Source organism: Triturus cristatus, chromosome 12, assembly GCF_964204655.1.
Source record: "Triturus cristatus chromosome 12, aTriCri1.1, whole genome shotgun sequence".
Classification (NCBI taxonomy): Eukaryota; Metazoa; Chordata; class Amphibia; order Caudata; family Salamandridae; genus Triturus; species Triturus cristatus.
Window position 1 is genome coordinate 291,967,277 of NC_140595.1, and position 26,362 is coordinate 291,993,638.

A 26,362-nucleotide genomic window follows, 5' to 3' on the forward strand; every position below is an offset into this window, starting at 1 on the left:
CTGGCATGGGTCACCTGGAGAAACAGTGCACACCAGCCTCTTGGCTAGGGATCACTGTTCAGCGTCCCTATATGCAAAGCTGTAAAACGGGAAGATGCAGCTGTTGTATCCACACCAGAAGCAGGTAAAGAACAAGTACAGCAGGAAACTGGGAGGAAGGTGTGGCCTGAGAAATCCAGGGAACAACAGTTGTACTAACAACAATAAAAAGTATTTAAAGTTCAACAATGTGCCGCATAAGAATGCAATTTTAAGGTAGACGTTGCAATGTAGTTAACATTGAAGAACACAATCCAAAACATTGGTTCATATGTAACTAAACTTAATGGTATGGAATCTAAGAAACTTCACTGTGTGAACTTCATAATTCAAGGCCATTGGTCAATTACACTCTGCTCTCAAAGGAACCATGCAACAACCTGAGACCTTTAGTAAGTTATCCACCTCTTTGACCTCACATGCTACAAGAATGTTAACAGCATTATATAGCCATTAAACCCAAGTGCCTACATACAATATATCTCTAAATGGTGAGGAATCAGATTCAATTAAATCAAGAAAAGTCTGAAATCCTACAAAGAAGCAACCTAGTTTAATAATCCTCTTTCACTGCTTCAGCAAACAAGTATGGACTCTTGCCTAGGCTATGTCAATGAAAATCCTAAGTGTAACTATTAACTTTTACCTTCAACTAGAAGTCAAAATAATGTAACAAAGATATGTTTTAAGCTATGCAACCTATTCAGCATCCTGCTTTATCTGACATGCAGGTAGGTGTATTCCCCTGACTTAGACAAGACTAAACTACTCAAGCTCATTATTTCCAAGCTTCCCAGCCTGTCTCATTTGAAGAAACCAAAGACCGAAATATGTAGCAGCCAGACACCTCCCTACACACAGATCAAGAGAACATATCTTTCTGTCAAGCAAACATTCCATGTAGGGTATATCAGGTGAGATACAAGAACACATGTATTGCGTATAGCACAACCATCAAAAAGGCCACCAATTCTTCTAGGGTAAACTGACCAAAACTCTAAAATATCTTTTGAATGTGCTCAGTCTTTTGCAATACTACGAAGAACAAGGGAGACACACGGTACATAGGAACCTGGGGTATATAATATTTGTAAGAAACACCAGTCCCCACATAACCTGTACTTAAATGCAAAAAATAAATATATTTAAAATAACATATTAATATTCAAAAATACAAGCAAACTTTCATTAACATCGATAATAGTGGGCAATAAGGCAAACACGATGTGATAGTTGTGCTCAGACAAACAGAAGTGATAAAGTGAACGAACAGTGTAATATATATGCCCCAATATAAATAATAGCAATGCAGCCCACTTAATATTTGAATAACAAGAGAAAAGTGGCTCTGCATGCGATGTCAACGACATTTCAAACCTATATAAATATGCGGCTCATCATCAGGACAGTTGTGATTAGATGCCTGAGCTACATCTTAATACATAAATATACAATCATAAAAGACATTCACAAGAATAAGGAGAAAAAAGAAGAAGACAAAAATAATAAGTTACAAACAGAGAAAAGTTATACATCACGATATGAAAAATGAGTGAATAAGCATAAGTATGTCCAAATAGAGATCTTACCAATGTGCTATGACGTGTGACAATGTCACAATATCAGTCCTCATGAAGGGTATGTATATGTAAAAAATGTGTATAAATAAGTAAACCTTAACAGGACCGGGACAAGAAGAGTCAAAGGAAATCCAAAAATTAAAGGTACCTGAAGACAGGAGTGGTTTACTGAACAAACTATAAACATACAAAAAAAGTAAAAGAAAAAAAGAGAATTGAGAAATAAGCAAGTCGGACCAGTGCATCTAGCAAAATAGTGGGGAAAGGGTTTAGAATACTTTCCAGTTAAAAATACGGAGACGGGAACCAAGGGCACTGGAGCTCAAGAGAAGCCAATTCATGGGTTTGCAATGGAAACATGGACAAACATCTGAGTTCCTCGAATGCTTCATACAATTGATGCCAAAAGAATGTGCGTGCCCTGAGCATAGCAGTTGCCACGGAAATAGGCTCTGCTTAGTGGACTGTAAAGGTAATAAACATAGAGGAAAGGACAAAAAAAGAGAATGCCGGCAATCTGCATTAAAAAAAGTGCTAGACTGGTGTCCTAAATAATGAAAAAACAACCATAGACCATGCTGAAATGATAGCCTAAAAAGAGTGGAAATAAACGACTGGCAACGGTCTCAAAAAGAGGACTCGAGGACCAAAAGAATCTTCATGTTGCGTTGGGGAGCACACCATCTTAAATTATGAAAAAACAAAAAATAAGCAATACCTTGTAGTAAAAAAAGTGGAAAAGTAAAACATTTAAAAAAAATATATATATATCAAGGCCGCTTGGACGCCCGAAACGCGTCTGGACATCAATAATGGGAAATAAATAAATAAAAAACTGTTGGTACTACAAGAGGTCTGCGCCCGTGATTCCCAAAAGGGAAAGAATTGCGAGTTACTTCAATATATATATATATATATATATATAAATATTCACTTAAAAAACCATAGGTTTCACACATGTTATAGTTAGGTGGATATTTCACTCGTAAAAAACCAATGAAATTCCCCCGTTATAGTTAGTTCAGATAACTATAACTCGCGCGTCCGCAATCCTCTGCTCATGACGTCACATATTACATCACTCATGACATGGTCAGTGGCATCACTCATGACATCACTGATGACATCATCCTTGTGATAGAGTGGCGGTCGCGCGAGTTATAGTTATCTCAACTAACTATAACGGGGGAATTTCATTGGTTTTTTACGAGTGAAATATCCACCTAACTATAACATGTGTGAAACCTATGGTTTTTTAAGTGAATTTGCAAGGTTTTTTAAATGCTAATTCCTAACTATAACGTGTGTGAAACCTATGGTCTTTTCAGTGAATTTGTACGGTTTTTTAAATGCTAAGTTATGTATGTATTATTATTTTTTTTTTATATTTATTTTACAATAAATTACGTATTAAAATTTTTTTTTTGGGGGGGTTTTCACCGTGCGTGCACGGTGCGCCCAACACCGCGATTTAAAAAAAAAAAAAAAATGTTTTTTTCTGCCTTCGGGGTCCTTCAGGGACCCCCTGACAAAGGCTAGGGGGTCAGGACCTCTCTACCCTGCCCCCTTTTCACGTTCGCCACCTTCCTTTTTCACTCTCGCACTGAAAACAAACAAAATGGCGGCCGACACTTCCTGATTTCGACCGATTCAAACGTTGACTAACATGTAACCACCAATCAGAATTACGCTCGCGCACGTTAGGGTGCTCGCACGGTGCACGCACGGTGCGCGCTTATAGATATTTATATGCTTTTAAATGCTATTTTCTCAGGAACTACTGAACATATTGACACCAGACGTGCACAAGGCACTTCCCTGACCTGAGGACTACCTCTCTGCCAAATTTCAAGTAATTCTGTTCAGCCGTTCAGGCTGTACCTTCGACTAAAGGTCCTATGGAAAAATGCATGGGGAAAACGCGTTTTGGGACCCCCCTTTTTTCTCGGCCCCCGCTTGACGAATCACCCCGAGACTTTCAGGGTAGGAGCTGAGCGGAGCGCCCCATTAGTTTTGAAAATTTCGCGAGGATTCGTCAACCGGCGCCAAAGTTATTCAAAATAGAATTTTCAGATTTCCTATGGTCCTAACTATAACTATCTACTGGCGACCGCCAGTAGATAATATATATATAAATAGCAAGGCAAAAAAATGGATGCATACAATACATTATGCACTCAAAATACAAACAATTTGTATATAGCCATGTACAGAAGTAGACCTATATTGTAACCTATAATAGCAAGGTTTACAAAACAGACCCCTTCTTACTTATCCGTGGAGCCAATTGTCGCTACGTTAAAGAGGTTCAGTCTTCCAGCTTGTTGAGACCCATTTTCAGACTGTCCAAGTGTAGGATCCATTTCAGCTCTTCTTTGTTCGAGAGGAGAGACACACTTCCACCTCTGCTCGGTGGATGTACAACAGTGATAACTTGCAATTGCAGTTCATTTTCAGTGTGGCTGTGCTGTAAGAAATGTTCTACCAGTGGTACAGTCATGACCGTACACCTAAAGAAACTCCTATGTTGGCATATTCTGATGCATATCTTTTCTGTGGTTTGCCCAATGTATATAAGATCACATGGGCCTATGATAGCATAAACCACATTGGTTGTATTACAATTAGAGAATTGTTTCAAGATAAACTTGACATCCTTAAAATTATTTATTTTTTAGATTCAATAGCAAATGCACAAACACTACATTAGCCACATTTAAAATAGCCTTTAACTGGTGTTAACCCCAGAGATCATGAAGCTTATGATTGGTATATGGCATGGAAGGGATTCCCGCACTAAGTGGCCCTTAATACTTTATTTTTTGCGAAATGCAAAAATAGGCCTCTCAAGTGTAAGGTCAAACTTCATTTCTTCATTTTGTCTGGGACCAGTGAAAATTTAATAACAGACCAGCTTTTTAATTTCCTTGTTTAATTATTAGGAGTAAGTAACACATTTTTTGGACAATACCAGGCTCTTTCCAAAGATCTTTTCACTAAGCGTCTAGGATACCCTCTGGATATAAGTTCTGTGACAACTTCTCTGCTTCATCAAAGCGATCTTTTTTCTGCATACAATTTCTTATAATTCTCAGAAATTGTGAGTAGGAAAGAGTTCTATAAGGCTCTGAGATGATGGCTAGAATAAGCCAAGAGAGTATTTCTCTCTGTAGGTTTACAAACCAATTCAGTGTACAATTTCCCATTGTCAGTCTTAATTATCAAATCTAGGAGTGCTATTTCAGATTTGTTGTAATGTGAGGTAAATTTCAGACCTTTACAGCCAGTATTTAACCAACTAAGGAATTCAGAGAGTTCATCACGTTGTCTCCATGCCATATTAGGAAAATATCATCAATGTATTATTTTCACATTACAATCTGACTGTAGAAAGGATTATGGTCTGTGACATTTACCTCAGAGTCGAGGTTATCCATGAACAAAAAAGCAGTTTATTTAACTTGTTGGTAAAAATATTGTCAAAAAGAAATACATTTCTGGTCAATGTGAGCTGAATTAATGGTGGCCAATGGAGTGTTTGTGCATTAACTACTGGATATAAAGAATTGAAACAACATGTTTTAATTATAAGGACGTCAAGTTTACTTTTAAACAATTCTCTAATTGTAATACAACCAATGTGGTTTGTGCTATCATATGCCCATGTGACCTTATATACATCGGGCTAACCACAGAAAAGACAAGCATCACAATATGCCAACATAGAAGTTGCCTCAGGTGTAAGGTCATGACTGCACCATTGGTTAAACATTTCATACAGCACAACACAATGGAAGATGAACTGCGATAGCAAGTAATCACTGCTATAAATCCACCCAGCATAGACAGAAGTCTCTCTCCCCTTTTGAACAAAGAAGAGCTGAAAACGATCTTCTCTTGGACAGTCTGAACACGGGTCTCAACTAGCTGGAAGACTGGACCTCTTTAGTGTAGTGACAATTAGCTCTAGAAAGAAACAGAAGGTCTATGTGTAGTATACCTTGCATTTAAAAGATACAATACTGGTCTACTTCTGCACATTGCTATATACAAATTGTTTGGATTTTAAGGGCATAATGTATTCAATGTATCCATTCGTTGCCTGTCAATTTATATTTTGTATTTTTTTATTAATTTTTTTTAAAAATTACCTTTCCCCTTTTTTGCTATAAGACATTGTTTATTTTCTCTCTAATTTATGATTCAGTGCTCCTAAATGATTCTTTTGGTCCGGGAAATTTCTTTTAGCATCCATTCTCTGTCATTTAGTTCCACTCTTTTTAGGCTAGCGCTACGGCATTGTCTATTGTTGGTTTTTATAATTATTTAGGGCACCAACCTAGCTCTTTTTTTATGCCCATTGCTGGCATTCTCTTTTTTTGTTAATTCCTCTATGTTTATTATTATGGCAGTCTGCTGAGCAGAGCCTATTTCTATTGCAACTGCTATGCTTCGAGCATGCACTTTCTTCCGGCGTCGATTGTAAGCCGCATCCTCAGAACTCGGATGTTTGTCTGTGCGTCCATTGCCAACACAGGAATTGGCTTCTCTTCAGCATCCGGTGCCCTTGGTTCTCAGTGCTGTATTTTCAACTGGAAGGTATGCTGAACCTTTTCTCCATTATTTTGCCAGATTCAACAGCCTTGTTTCTCATTCTCTATTTCTGTATGTATATAGTCTGTCTGGTAAACCACTACTGTCTTCAGGCTTTTTTATTCTTTGATTTCCTTGATTCATGTCCCTATCCAGCTATGATTTCCTTATTTATGTTAATTTCTTACATTTACATACCCTTTATGAGGACTGACAATGTGACATTGTCAAATGCCATGGCACATTGGTAAGCTCTCTATTTTGGACATACTCATTCTTAGTCACTAATTATTTTTGTTTTGTACACTTGATTATTTGTTTATTCCCATGTATTTGTGACACAACTTTTCCCTGTTTGCAACTCATTATTATTTTTCTTTTTTGTCTTCATTCTTGGTGAATGTCTTTTATGATGGTACATTTATGTATCAAGATGTATCTCAGGCGTCTAATCACAACTGCCCTGATGATGATCCATATATCTATGCAAGATCTAAACATCGTCGACTTTGCATGTAGACCCTGTTTTCTCTTTTTATCAACAATTGATTGGGCTGCATTGTTAATATTTATATTGTGGCATAAATATTACAGTCTTCATTCACATTTATCACTTCTATTTGCCAAGTACAACTAGCGTGTCACGTTTGCCTCACTGTCCACTATTATGGATGTTAATGAAAGCTTGCTTGTATTTTTGAATATTAATATATCGTTTTAAATGTATTAATTTTTTGCTATTCAAGTCTAAATCTTCATTTATTTGGGGAACGTTGTTTAATAAAATAGTCTTCATAAAGGCATTTTTCTGACATGTTATTCAATTTCTGTACTCCTTAGGCACTCAATAAGAGGAGGCTGTTTTTTCCCCTCTGCACAGGAATTTGAATCACGAGTTTCACAGTAAGTACCACATCAGAGCAATTTTCACCAGGTGAATTTCAGCAGGTCAGACCTGCAATATTTTACTGATGGAAAAGGTCTGATAAATATCAGTAAACCTGGATTTTGGTGCTCAGTGCACCAAAATCTGCATGTTATGTCCCATTTTAAAGAACGTGTAATCAGTGATAAAAACTGCAATTTAAAATCCCAATCTCCGGGGTATCGGATTTTAAAATGTGAGATCATTATTGTATCCCCAGCTGGGCCACTCAGAATGAAGGCCTAAATGGTACTGAAGAATGTTTTGCAGGTTTAGTCTTCTCAACAGTTGTTGGTATTTATGAACAGTCTGACTAGTGCAGCATGCCGACATAAATACATCCAGGAAGCTGAAATAGACCAACATTGGCTTGTTTAGCCAGTGTGAGTGTAGATTAAAAACATAAAAGCTATACAAGATGAAAACAATAAGTGGATTAAGAGCTGAGATTATGAGTGCTTTTTCAGTCAGTTTTTGAGACTTTGATTTAAGGAGCAGGCTGTCACCATTTTTAATCCATATAACTGTGCATTTAACTCACCCGTCTTCTGCCTGTAAATCAGATGCATCCTCAAAGCTGTCTTCCTGGGATAAACCCTTGCTCCTATAGGATCAAAACAGATGCTAATAAGGCAAAGACTGTAGGCTATGGAAACCAGGATTGGTCTCTTCACCTACCAGATTGACAGCATGAACAATCCTAGTGCATATATAAGCACATGAGCATACTCAAGCCCAAATGACATGGGTAGTGAAATCCTCTAATAAAAAGGCAGATGTACAATTCAAATACTGCTTTAGTGGCACATTCCAATTTAGGAGCTGGTGTACATCACATACATGGGCATGTGCACACTCAAATACATAGGAAGGTAGATGTACACTCAAACACACATGCATGTGCAACCTCACAAAGACAAGCACAAAGTTTCAGAAATCTGTATGTTTACAAAGGTGACCGACACCCCTGTCCACAGTACCCATAAGGCCCCATGACACCTGCCTTTCAAAGCGAGTCACATAGTAAAAACATGCAAAATTATAAACTCCTATAATAAATAGATGTTATTGATTATTATGAGCAAATCAATATGGCTTCAATATCATTAAATTACTTTATAACTGCTCATGGTGGTGCCAGTGTCTTTCTATCTGCAAAGCAAAATTATACATATAGCTGCACATATGATCATCTCTTGCATATCTGTATGTAGGACTACCATGTCCTGTGTGACTTTGCAAAGTACATCCTCCGCCCGAGGATCCATGTTTAACAGAGAATCATCTCCTGAGCATATGCCTTTAGCCGAATCTACAACATACCTTCACATAGCATCACCCTCTACTACAAATTTGTGTGTGTATATATATATATATATATATATATATATATATATATATATATATATATTATAAATCCATATATATATATATCGGATGCAAAGATCCATAAAACACAGTACAAAAGTAACTAGATACAAACAAATAAATATCAAGATATTCAACATCTCATGAAACATGAATCTCATTAAACCTTGTGTCACAATAAGATGAGAGAAGAGAAAAAAAGGAAATGAGAAATAGAAGAGTAAAAGGGGAGATTTCAAAGGAGAAAGAGCTGCATCTAGAATGTAAATAATGTAAGAAGGTTCGCTATTGGGCAACATTGCTTGGGGCTTGACAATATGCAAGCAAGTAATCCAGGCAGCATGCAGGTATTTTGTCACCTCAACAACAATTACCTCTCTCTTGTCTGATTGTGTAGTGTGTGGGCATAATGGCGGAAGCCCAAAAGCTTACACAGCGGCCTCAGTCATTGTTTTCGTGGTCTATTGTAGGCTGGGCATAAAAGGCAAAGCGATGCAGAGTTTCTTCTGCTGACTTGCTTATGGGGCACATATTAGAGCTACAGTACTGTGTGCCCCAGTATATGCAGAAGCTGTTTAATGGCAAGGCCCCGTACCTCCATTTAAAGTAGAGTTGCAGGGGAATGGAACTGGTAGAATGTCCCAAAAAGATTCATATGCGGGGGCAGCTTGATGTCTAGAAAATAGTCAGTGAGACTACACACTTTTACACCTTTCAGATCCCTCAACCACAAAAACTCTTTCAGTTGTCCTTTTTACCAGGGCGCGAGGGACTTGTTTTGTCATGGCAGGGGTTTCCCAGAACAGAGGCAAGCCTATCTCGTACAATGTGGCTTTAATATAAGTGAACCAAGCAATCCTCTCACAACCAGAAGATTTGAGGAGAGCCCTAACCACAGTTCTATAGGATTCTAGTTTTTCTATGGACCACAGTCTATGCCAGTATAGGATAGGGTGATACTTGAGAAGTTTTTTTACAGGAGCAATTCCCAGATCCAGTAGTTGGGGGCGGTAAGGAGCACTTTGAGGAATGTTGAGAATGCTCCCCACTAACTTTTTTTCTTAGTTTGAACAAGATCATTCTTTTTAACATGTCCCCATAATTCTACACCATACAGGACTAAGCTTTTCGCTCTGATGTTGTAGATCTCCACCACTGGTTCTGGAGAATAAGCATGGGCCCGTGAGAGGAAGTACTCATTTTGTGATTCAGGCAAACCCCAAAATACACAAACTCCTTCACTTTTTCTAACCCCGACACTCAGTTCCTATGTCCCAGATGCCTCGAACAGAATGCAGATTTCCAACATATGTTTTGGACTTGTTCAGTCATTAAAACTTTCTGGCACCATATTCATACTGCTTTGGGTACCCTCACAGGGCTGGCCTGCATGAACACGTGGGAGGCCTGCCTCATAGGCATCTTTCGCGCAAGTAAGCAGCACAAGGTGCGGACCCGTTTTCTCTCCCTTGCGGTGCTCTTAGCCAAACGCAGCATCGCCATGCACTGGCGCTCCCCTACCGGTCCACCGCTGGCGGCTTGGGTGGGAGCTACACACAAATGGGCGGTGGCTGAGGAGGAGACATTACGGGAGGAGGAGGTGAGAGGGGTCCGCAAACGCCCAATATCTATGGAATGGGCCATGCTATTATATCAGTTCAAGCAGCTAACCCCGGGAGCAGATCCAACAGACGGCCTGCCCGCATTGTCAGCCCTGCACTCGCAGTCACAGACCCCACCCAACCAATCTTTCGAAATAACGACCGCATTAACTCCACACAAACACCAGCATCAGGTGTGCTATCGTGGCTTCAGGTCGAATCGAATTTGATAGGCAACCGTGAGTCACAGTGGTGCCTTACTCATACGACGTTCCATACCCCCGCTAGCGATTCTGGAGAGGTTCTTCCATGCCCGTTCCCTAGGTTATGCCCCGTTACACCCCAGGTCCTGTGCCATGTCTGGAACCTGAGACAACAGGGTACACACATCACGATATCTCTGTAAGTTGTTTATGCTCCCACTTGATGTATCACCAGTATATACAGATATTATGTACCACCATGGAATGTACAGTCTAACTTCACTATTCGAAAACTTTGTATGATGTACGATGTGTGAAATATGAAAATGGCAATAAAAATATGTTTAAAAAAAATGCTAACAACTCCTTCACTTTTTCTAATGCAATGCTTTGCACCCAAATACTTGCTCTAACAGATTTATATGCCATAAATTTTGTTTTATTGATATTTAGTTCAAGACCATGATCACTACAGAAAATTAAAAAGCGATCAAGTGGGGAGGAGCCAAGATGGCGACCGGGACGGCAGCGTAGATTCCCGGCTCCGTGAACCTCCGCATCCCGCACGGATATCCTGCATGAGATCCTTATTCTGCGCTACGAGATCGTGTTCGTAAACGAAAGTGGCAACCGATCGTGTGACTCCGAGGTCTCTGACTGCCGTACAACCGGAGAAATCAGCGGTTGAACTTTGCGGCCCGTGCGGTCCCGAAGCCGGGACCTCGAGTGGACGCCTTGGCCGGGCGGCAGTTGAACAACAGCGGCCTGTGGTGACTGGGTGGAGTCGGTCCACCGAAGTGGAGCTCCCCTCGGCCTGCGTTTTGCTGTGGCCGCTCCCCCCTGCTGAGCGTTGCGGACTGAGGACATGCCCGGGTGTGCAATTCTCGGATTCTGTGGCGTTTGCCCCTGCCTTTGACGGTGAGCTGCCCGGACGCCGTCCCTGGCTCGCCCTGATCCTTGCGGGCTGCTCCCGACTTTTCGCGGGAGCTGGTCCGTGGCGGAGACGACTGTTGCCCGTGACCGCGCAGCGGCTGAATCTGTGCCTGCCCCAGGATCCCTTTCTTCAGCGACGTGGACCTTGAGGCGTTGTTCCCGGGGTCCTGGCCCCAATACGAGTCGGGCCTTCCCAGCGGCCATTTTGTCACTATGCAGCCTACCATCCTGTCCGCTGGGACGCAGCGAGACTGGGGGTGTGTGACTTTCGGGAGTGTGGCGGAGCGATCGGAGGGAGCTGCTCTGGGGTACAGCGACCTCCTGGAGGCCCTTGGTGCCCTTCATTACTCCTTGGCTCATGGCGCCGGGGTCCTGGGGGGGAAGCTAGATGGTGTGGTAACAGCGTTGGGACAGTGGCGCCATGCTGGTCCACAGGTACACTGTGGCTTTCCACACTGCACACAAGAGGAAGATGTTGCGGCCCCCCCCGCGATTAGTGTACAGCCGCACACTCCGGACAATATGCTACCGTGTGGTCGGCTAACTGTGGACTTGATCTGTTCCGGAGGTATTGGACCTGAGCGGAAGATGGTGGCCTTGTCCCGTGCGCGGTCTCCGGCGTACCAGGGACAATTCCAGCAACGTGTGTCTCATTTGGCTGATTCAGCCTGTCTGGACCTTGTGTGCAGTGCAGATCCTGGGGCGGCACTGGAAAAGACGCCCCTCCATGGAGCGGTCTGTGCGGATGCTCAGAGACTTCCACCCCACCTGTGTGCGGCGCTTCCCGACTGTTTTTGGACACTCCTGTACCTTGGGACATCGGACATGGTGCTGGGTCGAGGGGCAGGCATGGGCAGAATCGCAAAAAGCGGTCAAGGCTGAGGCTGATCCTTCGGGGGTGGTCACCTAGTAGACAGGCGGACTCATGGTTGCGCGCTCTCGTGGTCATTCGCATAGTTGGTGTATAATGCTCCCCATTCCCCCCCCCCCTTTTTTGATATGGTCGACTTGGTGCTGCTAAGTGTTTGCTGGGGGGAGACTTCACCGTGCGGGAGGGAGAAGCCGGGGGTATGTTTTGGAGGCCCTCCTCCAGTTTATTATATTCTTTCCGCCCCCCCGTCTGGGGGGGCTCTTCCTCACTCTCTTTTTTCCCTGTCTCTTCTATATTTCGGGTCTAGTTCCAGGGCGACAGGCACACTGCTGGGGGGTGGGGCCATACTCATTCGCAGAGGTGCAGGGTGGGGGGATGGGGGAGGGGATTCTTTAGTCTTTATCTCTTTTTCCATGGCCTCCTCTTTCTTCTCTGTTTCTTTTTGTTCTCTTTTTCTGGGATCAGTGCGATACACCACCCTGATTGTGAATCGTTTGCTCTTCATGTGTGCCACAGTTTCCGGGGGGTTTGCTGGGCTTTAGGGACGGGGACCTGTAGGCGCAACTATCTTTGATATTTCTCCCCATCCGTACTTTCCCGCGCCTGCGCCATTGATTCAATGTATTGCTGCTTATTGTTAACGTCTCTTATCCTTGCCCCTTCTCGCTGTTGGGAAATTGTTTGGCACCTGATCCTACTGTTTCGTCTTATCATAAAATGGAAAACCCTTTCTCTCCTGGTGTCCTACCTGCGCGGCTCATTGGCCGGACTATATTGGATTGAAGACTTTGCTCTCGTAGGCGCCGCCTGTGTTGACATTTGCTTTTATTATCCTGGTTACTTAGCGTCCGGCCCCGGGGGGTTGTAGGCCCATACGTGTAAATGATTGAAACATCAATAAAGGTTTTTCAAAAAAAAAAAAAAAAAGCGATCAAGTAGTGCCTGCAGACCACACAGGGTTTTGGAGATTAAAAGCGTGTCATCTGCGAAAAGTAGCGTCACAATTTTATGGGGGACAAGTTTGGGTGCATTGTTTCCAGGAAAATCAAGTGTGTGTACTAACAGGCACATGCATCAAAAGAAAAACCAGTCGCAAACTAGCAGATTCTCAGAATCTGCCTCTTTGCGACCGGTATTTTTGCATTTGGGATGCATCATCCCAAATGCAAAAAAATCGCAATTTAAGTAATCTCTAAATTGCGATTACTTAAATTGCGATTGCATTTAAGGAATCGCAAATTGAGATTCCTTAAATGCAATGCATTAAAGTAAAAAAATTAGCGATTTCACTAATAGGGGGCGCAAATTACCATGAAGTTGAACTTCATGGTAATTTGCAAAAACCTTGAAAAATGCACTAAAGTGCGTTTTTCAAAGTTCCATTTTACACACACACATGCCATTGGGGCATGTGTGTGTGCAAGATGTACTCATATGCAGATTACAGGGGTGCAACAGGGTGTCCTTATGACACCCTGGCACCCTTGAAATTGCATTCTCAATTTGCGATTCTCTAATTGAGAATCGCAAATTGAGAATGTCTTCCCATTCATTCCTATGGGCCTCTAGGCCCATAGAAATGAATTGAGAGGTATTCCTTAATTGCGACTTGCAATTTGCGAGTCGCAATTAAGGAATGTTCAGAAATCGCTATTTTTAAAGCGATTTCTACATGCATAGGCTTTTGTGATTCCTTAATTGCAATTCCTTAAAAACCGAAATTAAGAAATCGCAAAAGCCAACATTGATGCATGTGCCTGTAGGTCATTAACATAAAGAGTGAGCAATATGGGGGCCAGGACACAGCCCTGCCGTGCACCAGTTTCAATCTTAAAAGGGTCTGTGAGCTCACCACAGTTGTCACACCCAACAGTATTGAGTGCATACAACCTGATAAGGACAGAAAGAAGGTTACAGAGAACACCCATCTTTTCCAGAACTTACCACAGCTTGGCCCTGGGGATAGAATCAAAAGCTGTCTCCAGGTCAACAAAGACCACATAAAGATGGCCCTTGTCTAGTAAACTGTTTTCCAATATAGGGCACAGAAACTGAGTATTTGATCCACCATACTGACCCTGTTTCTGAAACCCACCTGAAGCACTGAGAAGGCAGAGTTGTCTTTTACCCAGTCAAGCAGTTGGTCCAATAAGAGTCGGCAGAATATTTTCAGCAATGTGTCGATAAGGCTAATGGGCCTATAGTTCCGAGAGTTCTCTTTGGGCCCGTTTTTGTAAATTGGGACACTCTCTGCAGTCATCTACGAACTAGGGAACAGGCCACCTGCAAATATAGAATGAAACAGTACCTGGAAATGTGTGTCCCAGATCAGGGAGGGAATCAGGGCCGGGAGCTTTATGTGCTGGGAGTGACATTATTGCCGCCATTACATTTTTGCGATGGAAGGATAGAGGAAGACCTTAATATAAGGGCAGACATGGGACATTTCTTGAAAAGTAAATCTCCTGCCCAAAGATCCATGCTTAGCAGAGAATCATCTCCTGAGCATATGCATTCAGCACCATCTACAACATACCTTCACATAGCACGACCCTCTCCTACAGTGTGTGTGTGTGTGTGTGTGTGTGCATGTGCGTGTGCGTGTGTGTGTGTGTATCTGAATCACAGCCATCTATGACATAACGGTGTATAGCACCATCTTTTGCAAATCTGGATTTAGTCCAACCATTTTCTATATATCCATACATATTATCATACCATCTTCTGCAACCCACACACAGTTCACCACACCTCCTGAATGTTTGCAGAGGGTACCACAATCTCCTTCACATCTGTGCATATAGCAACACCATCTTCTGCATATTGACAGGCAGCACCTCAATAAAGTTAGGTCACATGGTTACAGTCCTGAAAATATCTGTCATAATGACCTTTGCTCATTGTGTTCAGATTGAAAGAGTATGATCAGAGAGGGAGGAAAGAGAAGAGGGGAGCAAAAAGATAAGAGAGAGAAAGTAGTCAAGACAATGAGAGAAATTATCAGAAGAGAGAAAAGAATGAGGCGGACTAAAGGAAAGCAAGAAGAGATGAAATATTCACCATAGGGCGGTCTTTGTATTCACCTTGTCTCCTTCTCTTGTTGAATGCACAGTGCCACCCTTATTACTCTTACCTCTTTAAAATGGATGATGGGCCTGGTACTGTGAGGGTTCGATACGGAGAGGGAGGTGGCTGGAGATCACCTGACTTCCCACTGTCAGCAACACCACTGACAGAGTCCACATCTTCCACATTAACAGCTGGATGGCAGCTTTTAAGGGGCTCTTTGGGGAAAAATAACATTGTCAGTAGATATATGTAGAGGACCACCATTCTCTGATAAGAGGTGAGCCAGAGCTAGAAAACACAACTTTAAAGTACAACACCATGGAGGAATTTGAGACAATTGTGTCCTAGATTTGGGGTTCCTACCTAGCTGTTCCAGGGCTCACAATCAAACCAGGTGGGACCCTGGTGTTATAGGTTTCAGTATTCATTTCTGTGACATCTGATGACACATATTGGAGGTCCAGGACATTTGAACTGCAGGCTCGAGGGAGATGCTAGAGCACTAACTCTCCACTTTAAATATTTAACCACTTTGTTCATGACCGCAGAGCCATGCTTTCCAGGGCATCTACCCATGAGTTTTGTAGATTTGGCTTTTCATTCAACTATCTCCACCATTTTTTTGTTTTTAAAGGGCCGTATTACAATTGCAGTCTTATGTGGGTGTTCATCAGACTGTGAATGGAAATAATGTCATAACATTGCTTGGTGGCAGTGTATTCATCTGTCCGCAGGTAGGTCAGCGATGAAAGTGTGTCTAGTAGCACAGGCTATTCACAGCCTTCTTACTCCAATCATTAATAACTTTGATCTACACTGCTTTTTAAATTAATATGGGCTAACTGACTCTGTTGGTTAATGTATCTCACACGGCTGCAAGTCACTGGGGACATTGTGAGGCACTTTGTTATTGAGCTGTGAAGAAGGAGGTACCTAGAAATTGTTTGACACTGCTTTATCTCTGTGAGAAAGAGTAGTGTCTCCAGTGACAATTTCTCAGACAGAAAAGCAGAGGAGTGGAAGGAGCTTCATGTCATGAGAAAGCAACTGCTTGATACAAATGCTGGAGTACCATGGAGCCAGTCATCATGGGCATGTATGTCCAGTTCTTGTTATAATAATTTCCTGCTATTATGACTGACTGTTGGCAAATCTGTTTTTAAGATATCACAGTGAGAATGTTATTGTGTTGAGGCTGTTATGGAGATATGGAAAAATCAAATCCCTTCCAGAGGTTCTGATTTGATGTTAAGGAGAATTCAATTCAAGGGTTGGCACAACTATAACCCAGCAATAGGGTTAAATGCATATCTTTGAGGCATTAGTTACACTTATATTTGTACAGCTATGCAAAGGAGATCTAACCACCTCCCATCACATTTCATAGGATAATACAAAGCACTTCAAAAACACTGCACAATACCGAACAGCACAACATCAATTAGACATCATGCACTACCTAGAGACCCAGAGGTAGACACCTCCTCGCTCTGGAACCCAGGATTCAGCACCCCGATCTTTGCTCTCCGAGGGTTAGGGGGAGAAAGGAGATGTGAGGAGGAGGGGCCTGCATTTGCTTTGTAGCTGGGAACATTAGGAAGCTGCTCAGTGGTGACTGAGGGGGCAAGCGGGATTGTCTGGCGGTCCGGCGGCTTGCGATGCACCAGGCGAGCTAATTCGACATCCTTGGTTTGCTTGGGCATGCTGGTGGGAGGTTAGGAGCAGGAAGCAAAGCACAGCAGGGTAGGACATCTGCAACTGTAATGAGAAACACAATAATCAAGACGCATCGCAGTTCAGGAAGTACATGGTCACAATTAGGAAACCTCTCTGATCAGAGCAATACAGGAACACACTTCCATAATCCTTAACCTACACTACAACCACCCACTAAAAATAGTGTTACACGTGCGTCTCCCTTCTGTCCCAAGTATTACAACATCCCATCTCCTATGCCCTGGCATTGGCTTCTGAAAGGTCTCTACCTCCACTCTCATAGTTTTTCAACACTGTGGAGAAAAAAAACCTGTTCTTTGCCCAGCACTGTATTAGTAGTAAATACCAACAATAGGCATTCTAGAATGTATGTCTGATGATGTCAGTTGGGTTTTTAGATCTAATTTAATTTCCGGATGGCCCAGTTAAAGAAAAGAATTAAGTTTCAGTTGGCAAGTTTAAGAATAGGTCTGTGGCTCCAGAGCTGGTTGTGATTTGTTGAACAGAGGACAATCATGGATGTCAATTAGCATAAGGGTAGCTCTTCCTACTCCCGACTTCACAATTAATATCCCTGGCATTGTACTTGCTTCTCCTTGGTTTAAGAAACCACAAGGGAAGGAAAACAAACAGAATGCATACAAGACCCCATGAGTCAAAAGGAAGGATTTGGGTGAAGGAGATTTACAGAGAAGGTGAAATGGGGGTCTTTAAAGGAAATATATTTTCCAGGTATCTTGAGGCTAATATCTAGAGGCAACATACCTTTGATATTTGACTGAGGAACTGCCAAAAGAATAAAACACATCTGAGCGCCTTTGATTTCTCTTGAGACTAGTCTCAGAGGTTAGATCCTGAAGGGCTCATTGTCGCTGAGAGGAATCTCCTTGCCATTTATGAATGACAATAACAATTTAGCTCACATATGGTGTAATTGTCCTGCACTAGATGCAGAGCACAGGTACCGGTGAAAGCCTATGTTTTATCACGGGGTGAACATTGGGGATATGATGTGTTTCTCCTTCAGTCTGCAGGTCCCCATTATATCAGCCATTGGGGTAAATAAATTCAGGTTGTCATATATCAGCTTAAAAATCTGATTTAGGTAGATCACGTTTGAGGTGCACTGGGAAGTTAACAACTACTCTGAAAGGCTTTTTCTTAAGAGTATTTTAAACAATATTTTAAGTCATGGTATGGTGGCACTGTGCCAATAGAGGTTTTGGATGGCACAGCTGGCACCATACAAGTTTTAAATAACATTCATTTTACATGAACTTGACAGTTTTATTCCACTAAAGAGCTATTCATTGTGTTTCACAAAATGAATTTAACTTAAAGGATCTTTACTGAGCAATACATTGAATGACTCTATGCAACTCTATTACTGTATGCTTTTTCTACTCTTTGCCTTCCCACATCCCTTCAGCAGGCTAGGCGTGTGACCAGGGATCTATCCTCTGATGTCTTTAGGGAATGAATGATGCCCCTGTACCTGCCTTGGAGTTTGATGAGTTGACACCTTTAAATCCTATCTATTTAAGTTTTTAAATGACTAACTTCTCTTTCTTGATTTGGGCGGGGGGAGGGGTTCGTACTTTCTTTTCCTGGTCTTACGATTTAAAAAGTGCGAAACATACACATTTCTTCTTTTTCACTTCTCATACCCTCAACACAGATTCCTTTTACTTATGCTGGGATTTAATAATGGGTTCTAATAGGGGTCCCTCTTGATCCTGACCCTGGTGTTCAATGAAGTTCAAGGGTTTTCTTAGCCCTAGTACTGGCTTTCAAAGATCTTCAACATATGCCTCCTTTCATAACACCAGTCTGACTCTGGCTTCCAGTCTGCTTCCCTATGTGACCTTATGCTCACTTCATGATGCTCATTTCCAGTGCCCCCTCGTCAATAACACTGATGCAGAATCCAATGAGACCATATCCTCGCTCATCTAATCAGTACTATGTAGCAGTACTCTGCATGTATACCGTGTCATGGCTTTCCCATACTGGCTTACAATATGGTCCAGATGTACGAAGCGCAAAATAGCGCCTCGCAAATTGCGAGTTTTTTCCGACTCACAATTTGCGAGGCGTTATATTGCATGTACAACAGTTTTTGTCAACACTGTTTGCGATTCCCAATGGGGTAGCAAATTGCGAGGCTCATCAATATTCATGAGCCTCTCGCAATTTGGGAGCACATAGGGAAGAGCAGGCCCTCCCAGGTATGGTGGCCTGCTGAGCTCCGCAGACCACCATGTCTGGGACTGCTTTTAAATAAAGCAGTTTTATTTTTAATGAAGCCCTTTTTCCTTAAAGGAAAACAGGATGCATTTGGGAAAAAAAATGCCCTTAAAAAATATTTCCCCTTGCATTTGATAAGGGTCGCAAAACTTTCATACATGAGCTTGTGCTTGCTATTAGGAAGGGAATGCCCCTTCCTAATAGCGAGCCGCAGAACCTATTTAGCGAGTTGCCAAAAATTGTGACTTGCTAAATAGGCTATGTACATGGCCCAATGGGTTTTTGCATGCGCAAACGGGTTCGCAAACCCGTTTGCGCATGCAAAAACGGTCGTACATCGGGCCTTCACCATCGAAGCATGTGAGGGCCAGGCGTGTTAGAGGTGCCTTTCCAGAGATATGTGCTTTTGCAGCAGGACTGGAGTATAGGGACTGGCATAGTTATGTCAGCAGAGCTGGGAAGTCTTTCAGTTAGGGCCAATCATAGAGTACAGGGGCTCCACTTGGCTTGGGTCTCAAAGTGACAAGGAGGCCTTAAATTTAGACAGTTGTGGGTTTTTTGGTTGTTGATCAGCTAGTAGCTTCAAAAGCCGGTAATGTTTCAAGCTTCTCTGGACCCTTGAAAGGGCCTGGTTGCATGAACAGAACTGCAGGGAGATACTTTGTAATAAAAGGCAGAGAGCAACTTGAAAGATAGAGAATGTACAGGAAGAACTGTAAATATAATAGGAAGGAGAATAGAGGCTTACAAAGCAGCTGTTTCAGTTTTCAGCAGTATACAGATGTGATTTGAAATTTTAGAAGTGAGACAAGAGGGAGGGTGAAAAGAGGTGCATTTGAGATAGCTGTGTGTCTATTCAGTAGAGCAACTGAAGAGAGACCTATTGTGTTGACAAGCTTCTTATATGTGCAAATCAATTGGCTGTACCTTCTCCCTCTGTAGTGAAAGCAGAAGCTGCAATGTCCAAATCCTGCACAAAACACAAATAAAATGTATTAAAAGTTTAGAACCATGGCACGCTTGTCTTTGAGCAAATTCTCTTGAGGTTCTAGTAAGTAAAACATTTGTGGTACAGAGTGCCTGTGGTGAAGCCATCTTTAGACACTATTGCCTAAACAAACAATGGAAACATTATGGTCATAGCCATGTGGCTGTCACCCACCACCTTTAACAGTGAATCCCAGATCTCAAGTAAGACAGTCTTCACAGCATACCCGGGACAGAATCTTAAATAATGTGGATCAAGCAGGAGGTCGTATGCCAGAATAGTTTGAGATAAAAATCTAGATAGTTTACACATCAAGTACCAAATTTTTGTGAAGTTAAGTGGATATTAGTAAGTATAGATTTACTATTGTTAATGCCACATCTACGTACCTGGAAGATAGATATCGTCAAGCTACATACATGGAGAGTTGAGTACAGTAAAACTACACTTATCTTTATACACTTATCTTCACAATATTTTGGTACCTGATATTAAGGCTAAAATATTTTGGAATTTCAATATTTCATCCACAGTATTAAGGTGGTATAACCAAGCAGGATCTACACTGAAAAATACACTACTAGCTGTAACACCACAAACTTTTAAAAGTTTATATATACATATCTCCCTAGGCTTCAGAACACATTTCTTTAGCTGGAGACAAGGTTATCATGGCTGTTTATTGGCATTGAAGCTTACTTCCAGCTTGGAGAAAGGGGGAGTCAGTAGATGTATCTAACATCCTTAGTTTCACACTTCCCTCTGACGCAACAGGCACACATTTAAATGTTTCTGGCTTAGGTACGTAAAGGATATCTCCAACTTTGGAGCATGCTAGACAGTTAAGGGTCGATAGAATGATGCATTGAGATCAACAGGCATAGCTCTCATAAAGCTTCCACTTTTCAAATTCACTTTAATCTTGAAAACCATGGCATTTTAATCAAATAAAGAACGTATGAGTGGGTGAGATCAAAGGCAGCAGTGGGTGTGGTGAACACTAGAAGGTCAAATGTACTACTTTTATCAAATATGTTTATATTGATTTTTACAACACAGAATATGGCAATACATACAGTGAGGTAATCCTAACATAGCCTCCCAGGAGCTTTATCAATACACAGCATTCTTTCATTATTTAGGGTACCCCCTATCACAGATTCTCATTAAAGCATTGCCAGAACTAACAATGAATCATTCTTCAATTACCCCTCCCAAAATGTGCCCTTCCCTTTATCTTATGTCCCTCTCTCCTCAATAAACAAAGATAGACATAGCAGTGGACTCGGGTGTCATGGGGTGAATGTGAATTTCACAGTTGGTTCTCTTGTAGGTAAGGCTTCATTGTTCAGAAGTTGAAGAGGTGTAGTGCTCTTTCACATGAGGGGGAGGCCACAAGTGGGAGTCCCCTAGAGAGGTAACTGATCAGGGGGCCCCAGGCATATTCAAAGTTTTTAAAGTAATCTCTAATGATGTCATTCATTATTTCCATTATGACTGCGTGCCGTAGGAGCGCGTACCATTGTGTGAGGGCCGGTGCTTCCCTCTTCTTCAAAGCTGTGGCAATAGCAGCCTTCGCTGCCCCCAGGCAGAGCCATGTTATAGCTTGGTCTGTTTTTGTTTGGTATTTCAAGCAGTTATTCCGTAAACCCAGAAGTGCTAAGTCTTGGGTATCTAGAATGGGGTACCCCAACATATCTTTTATTTGGGCTAAGATTTCAACCCAGAAAGGGCAGATTGTCGGGCAGTCCCACAAAATATGGTAAAAGTCCCCTAGTAGTCCACAACCCCTCAAAACATACGTCTGGTGTGTTAGGAAAGATCTTTCTCAATTTGGTGGGGTATAGGTACCAATCATAAAGTATCTTGTAGTGGGGTACTCAAGGACATAAAGAATGATTGTGCCGGGCTATGTCTTTCCAGAGTGTCTTTCATTGCCTATCAGAAATGTCGTGCCCTAGGGTGCGTTCCCAAAAATTAAGGTGATGTGTTTGCCGGGAATGTAGCGTGTATATCACGAGGGAATATAGAAAGAAAATGGCACCCTTAGTGGTCCCAGCCCCCTTCACAAAGAGCTCTAGTGGTGTGAGCTCCCTAGTCGCCGCTTCTCAGATCTCTGGCTGTAGAGCCCAATGACGCAGCTGTAGATAGTTGAATATTCTGTGTTCGGGATGTGATAGTCTCGTTGACAGTGTTCAAAGGTTAATATATCTGTTAAATAACTGTGAAAGATATCAGACAGTGTGAGGCAACCCCCCTTCCTCCAGGCATCAAATGGGCCTGATCACGCATCTGGTGGAAAAGTTGGGTTGTAATGTAGGGGGGTAAACTGAGAGGGGAATGTTTTCCATGCTGCTAGCTTGAGCACCTCATTCCAAGTTTTTAGGTCCCTCTCATATGGGTGCTTATATATGCATTAGGCGCAGTCTGGTTTCGGTTTCCAGAGTATATCCCATATGACTCTCCCTGCTATTGCCATGTCCATATGGAGTCAATGTTTTTCTGACTCTCGCTGGGACCACTCAGTAACAACTCAAAATTGTGCAGCTTTCTAATAGAGATTAAAGTCTGGGAGTGCCAAACCTCCTTCGTCCCTCAGCTTCCAAAGAAAGATAACGTAGATGGTCTCTTTTATTCTGCCAGATACATTTTTAAGCAGAATGCGCAAGCTAGGCATTTAATCCTGCTCAAGATCAACAGGCATACTCTGGAAGAGGTGAAGAAATTTTGGTAAGACTACCATCTTAATGGCATGTACTCGGCCGAGCCACGACATATACATGAGGGCCCATTGTCCAAGGTCAATCTTTAGTTGGTGGAGGAGTGAAGGGTAGTTGGCCACTAACAGATTTTAAATCTTCAGAGTTATTTTAATGCTCAGGTACGTGAGCTCTTTCCTTGCCCATTGTAAGGGGTTTGAAGCCACCGGCACCCTCATCTCCATGTCGGTCAACATCAAGTTATTGAGGAAGGATTTAGTCAGGTTAATAGATAAACCCGCTACCCATTCAAAGAGTCGCAACTCCTCTTGCAGTGTTGTCAGAGAATGTTGTGGATCTGTAAGTGTTAGTAAGATGTCATTGGCGAACAGTGAAATCTTATGGTCCTCTGAACCAAAACAGATGCCACTGATCGTCGGATTCTCCCTTATCATTGCTGCCAGGGGTTCTATACTGAGAGCGAAGAGGAATGGGTAGAGCGGGCATCCCTGTCTCATTCCCCAGCCCAGAAGAAAGGAATCCAAGCTCACCCCATTGACTGATACCCTAGCGCATGGCACGGCAAAATTTGCCTGTATCATTGTTATAAAGGCCTCGCAGAAACTAAATCGCTGGAGGCAGTGAAACAGAAAGGGTCATTCCACCAGATCAAATGACTTCTTGGTGACTGGACAAAGCAGTACTGCAAGAAACATGCATTTTGGTGGCCTTCTCAAGCAAATGGAGTACCCTCTTACATTATTGTGCATCTGCCTACCCTTAATGAAGCCTGATTGATCTGGCTGGATCAGAGCCGGGCATCAGGTCCTCCAGACGCGAGGCCAAGATTTTAGAGTATAACTTTGCGTCACGGTTGAGCAGTACTATAGGAGGATATGAGCCACATCTCTGCAGGGCCCTTTTCTGTTTAACCAAAATTATGGTCTCGCTCATTGTAAGAGTCACACGTTTCTGCAATACGATTAGAAAAACAAATCAGATGGGGAATTAGGTCTGTGATAAAGGTTTTCTAAAATTGAGCTGTCAGGCCATCTGGGCCCAGGGACTTGTGAAGTTTCAGGGTCCCTATTGCCTGTTCTCCCTCTTCCTAGCTTATGTATAACTGTGGAAGTTCCACTGAGTGTAGGTAGTCATGTTGCCCTTGCGTTTCGGTTTGGTCAGCTTTGTACATCGATTTATAGAACCTCCTAAAGACCGGTGATTTCCCCAGCTCCATAACTTCTAGTTTTCCTTAGGGGTCACATATATCCCCAAAATAATACTTCAATATATGAGTCCATAGTTGTGCTAAGAGTGCCCCTACCTTGTTGCTGTGCGTGTAGGACGTTTGCTTGAGGCAGAGCAGTGTCAGTTCTGCCCTGTTAGAATAAATTGCATTTAGTTTCTCCTTCATTGTCGTGACTTTCCGTTGGAGGCTTAGCGTGGGGGTGATTTTATGGGCCTCTTATAGGGTTCCTAATTCACCTTCTAACATCAACTGTCCTTAGTCCTTTGTTTATTAAGGGCTGAGATCAGTGCCATGCATTGTCCCCGTAGGACCGCCTTGAATGCCTCCCAATTATAAGCAGGCATAGTACCCTGGGGATTTTTCCATTGGAAGAATTGTCTAATGGCCTTCTGCAAATCGTCCCAAAGCATTCTGTCATGAACCAGCGTTTATCTTTGGGTGGAGGGTTGTTCCACTCCAGGAGACGACTACTGGGGCATGATCGGAGATGGTAATGGAGTGTATCGTTGTTCCTCTGATGTCATGGATAAGGGCCTGGCTAAGGAGAGCACATAATCCAGTCTGGAGTAAGTACAATGGATGAGGGAAATACTGTGCAGTTCCTAACCTCTGGGTGACTCTCCATCCAGGCATCAAGTAGTCCCAGGTCTCCCACCGCCTGTTTATAGCTTTTCGTAAAGCTACCTGTGGGTGATCTGTGGTGATGTGTACTGTCAGTTCCAGAATGTCATGTGAGGTTAAAGTCCCCCATCACGATTATGTCTCCCTCCGCAAATCCTCCCAAGAGTGCCAATAGAATTGTTATGAAAGCCACTTGGTTAGTGTTTGGTGCGCAGGCTGTTGCAACCGTGCATAGTTTAGAATGAATAAGACCCTTTACTAGCACCACCCTCCCCTACTCATCTGTTTATAATCCTCTGGTTGAACTTTTAAAGAGGAGTGCTACACCATTATGTTTTGTAGAAGCAGGGGATTTGTATATCAGGGGGTACATCTTGTGTTTTAGTCTGTGGCCCTCTGATCTTTTGAGGTGGATCTCCTGCAGTGCTATAATATCATAGTGCTGATCAAACAAGTATTTCCATATGTTATGAAGCTTGGCTGGGGCATTTAAAAGTCTAACATTCCATGAGAGAGCATTAATCACCATGACAGCAACTTCTTGCTTTTGAAACCTCCCATCTCATGGCTTGTCCTCCCTCTCTCCCCTCCACCCTCCCACCTTTACACCAGTCCCGGTGACACCCCATAGGGTACAGTACCAGTTCTTGGAATTCATTGTTTCTTTTCCATTCGTCTAAGTGTCCCCAGAGTACCTTCAAAAATAAAGAACATAAACCCCAAAACAATTTTAATTGGGACAATGGGTCCCCAGTTTATTCTACTGGTGTAGTATGTGTAGATAGTTGGAGGCAATTCAGACTGAGATTGCTACCATGGCTCTAGTGTAGCAGCTGTATGGAAGGGAACATATCAGCGTCAGCTATGCATTATGTGACCTGTGCCATCGGATTAGGGCTTGTGAAAAGCATCTAAAAGCACAGAGGGAGTGGGCACAAAGGCCGCACATTGGCCATACTCACTCCCAACATGGAATAGACCGTGTCACATCCCTCCATTTCACAGTGTTCATTCCTGTATGTATTCCTGTGGTGTGTCCGAGAGCAGGTGAGCTGAAAGAGGTGGCAACATTCCACACGGTCAGCATTTTCTCTGTAGTGTTGGGGGGCGCTGGAAGAGCCAGGGCCCCCACTCTCAGGCCCCGGTGGAGGACACCCCTGGGGCATCAGGCTCATCAGGATTATCGCATCTCTCAGGTGCCGGAGCTGTGGTAAGTTTTATTTTGGGACTCAAAGGCCAGGCCAAAGGGTTAAGTCCAGCGATATTTGATGTTCTCTTGTTGGAGCTTGTTTGTGACTGGCCTAGACTGCAGGCGTCGTGCCAGGGTCGCTGGTGCTATGTCCTGATACAGTGCTCAGGTGAACCCCTGAAACATCATGGTGTCCAATTTCCTGGCTGCCTGGAGGATGGCCTCTTTAGTTTTAAAAAGTGCAATTTAGCCACAACATCTATTGGGTGCCTTTTGTCACACTGGAGGGGTTTCCCACTCTGTGGACTCTCTCTATTTTTACCTTCATGGTTGTTGTGTCAAGAAATCCTGGAAAAGAGCCCTACCACAAAAGGCTCCAGATCCAGGCCCTCCGCACCCTCCTCCAGATTCTGAAGTTGTCTCGTCTAGATCTGTTTTTCAGGTCTTCATTTTTTAACAAAACCATTAGCA

At 42.7% G+C, this 26,362-nt stretch overlaps 1 protein-coding gene across 1 annotated transcript in view; it reads right to left on the reverse strand.

The window, feature by feature from the left end:
* The window catches only part of CNGB1 (cyclic nucleotide gated channel subunit beta 1), a 958,531-nt gene that overhangs the window by 387,408 nt on the left and 544,761 nt on the right, over nt 1–26,362 (reverse strand). The window contains exons 22-24 of the mRNA XM_085637063.1: nt 20,073–20,115; nt 15,247–15,397; nt 7,679–7,741 (exon numbers count right to left, since the gene is read on the reverse strand). Coding sequence (XP_085493189.1) covers nt 7,679–7,741; nt 15,247–15,397; nt 20,073–20,115 — 257 coding nt within the window. The remainder of the gene's footprint in view (nt 1–7,678; nt 7,742–15,246; nt 15,398–20,072; nt 20,116–26,362) is intronic.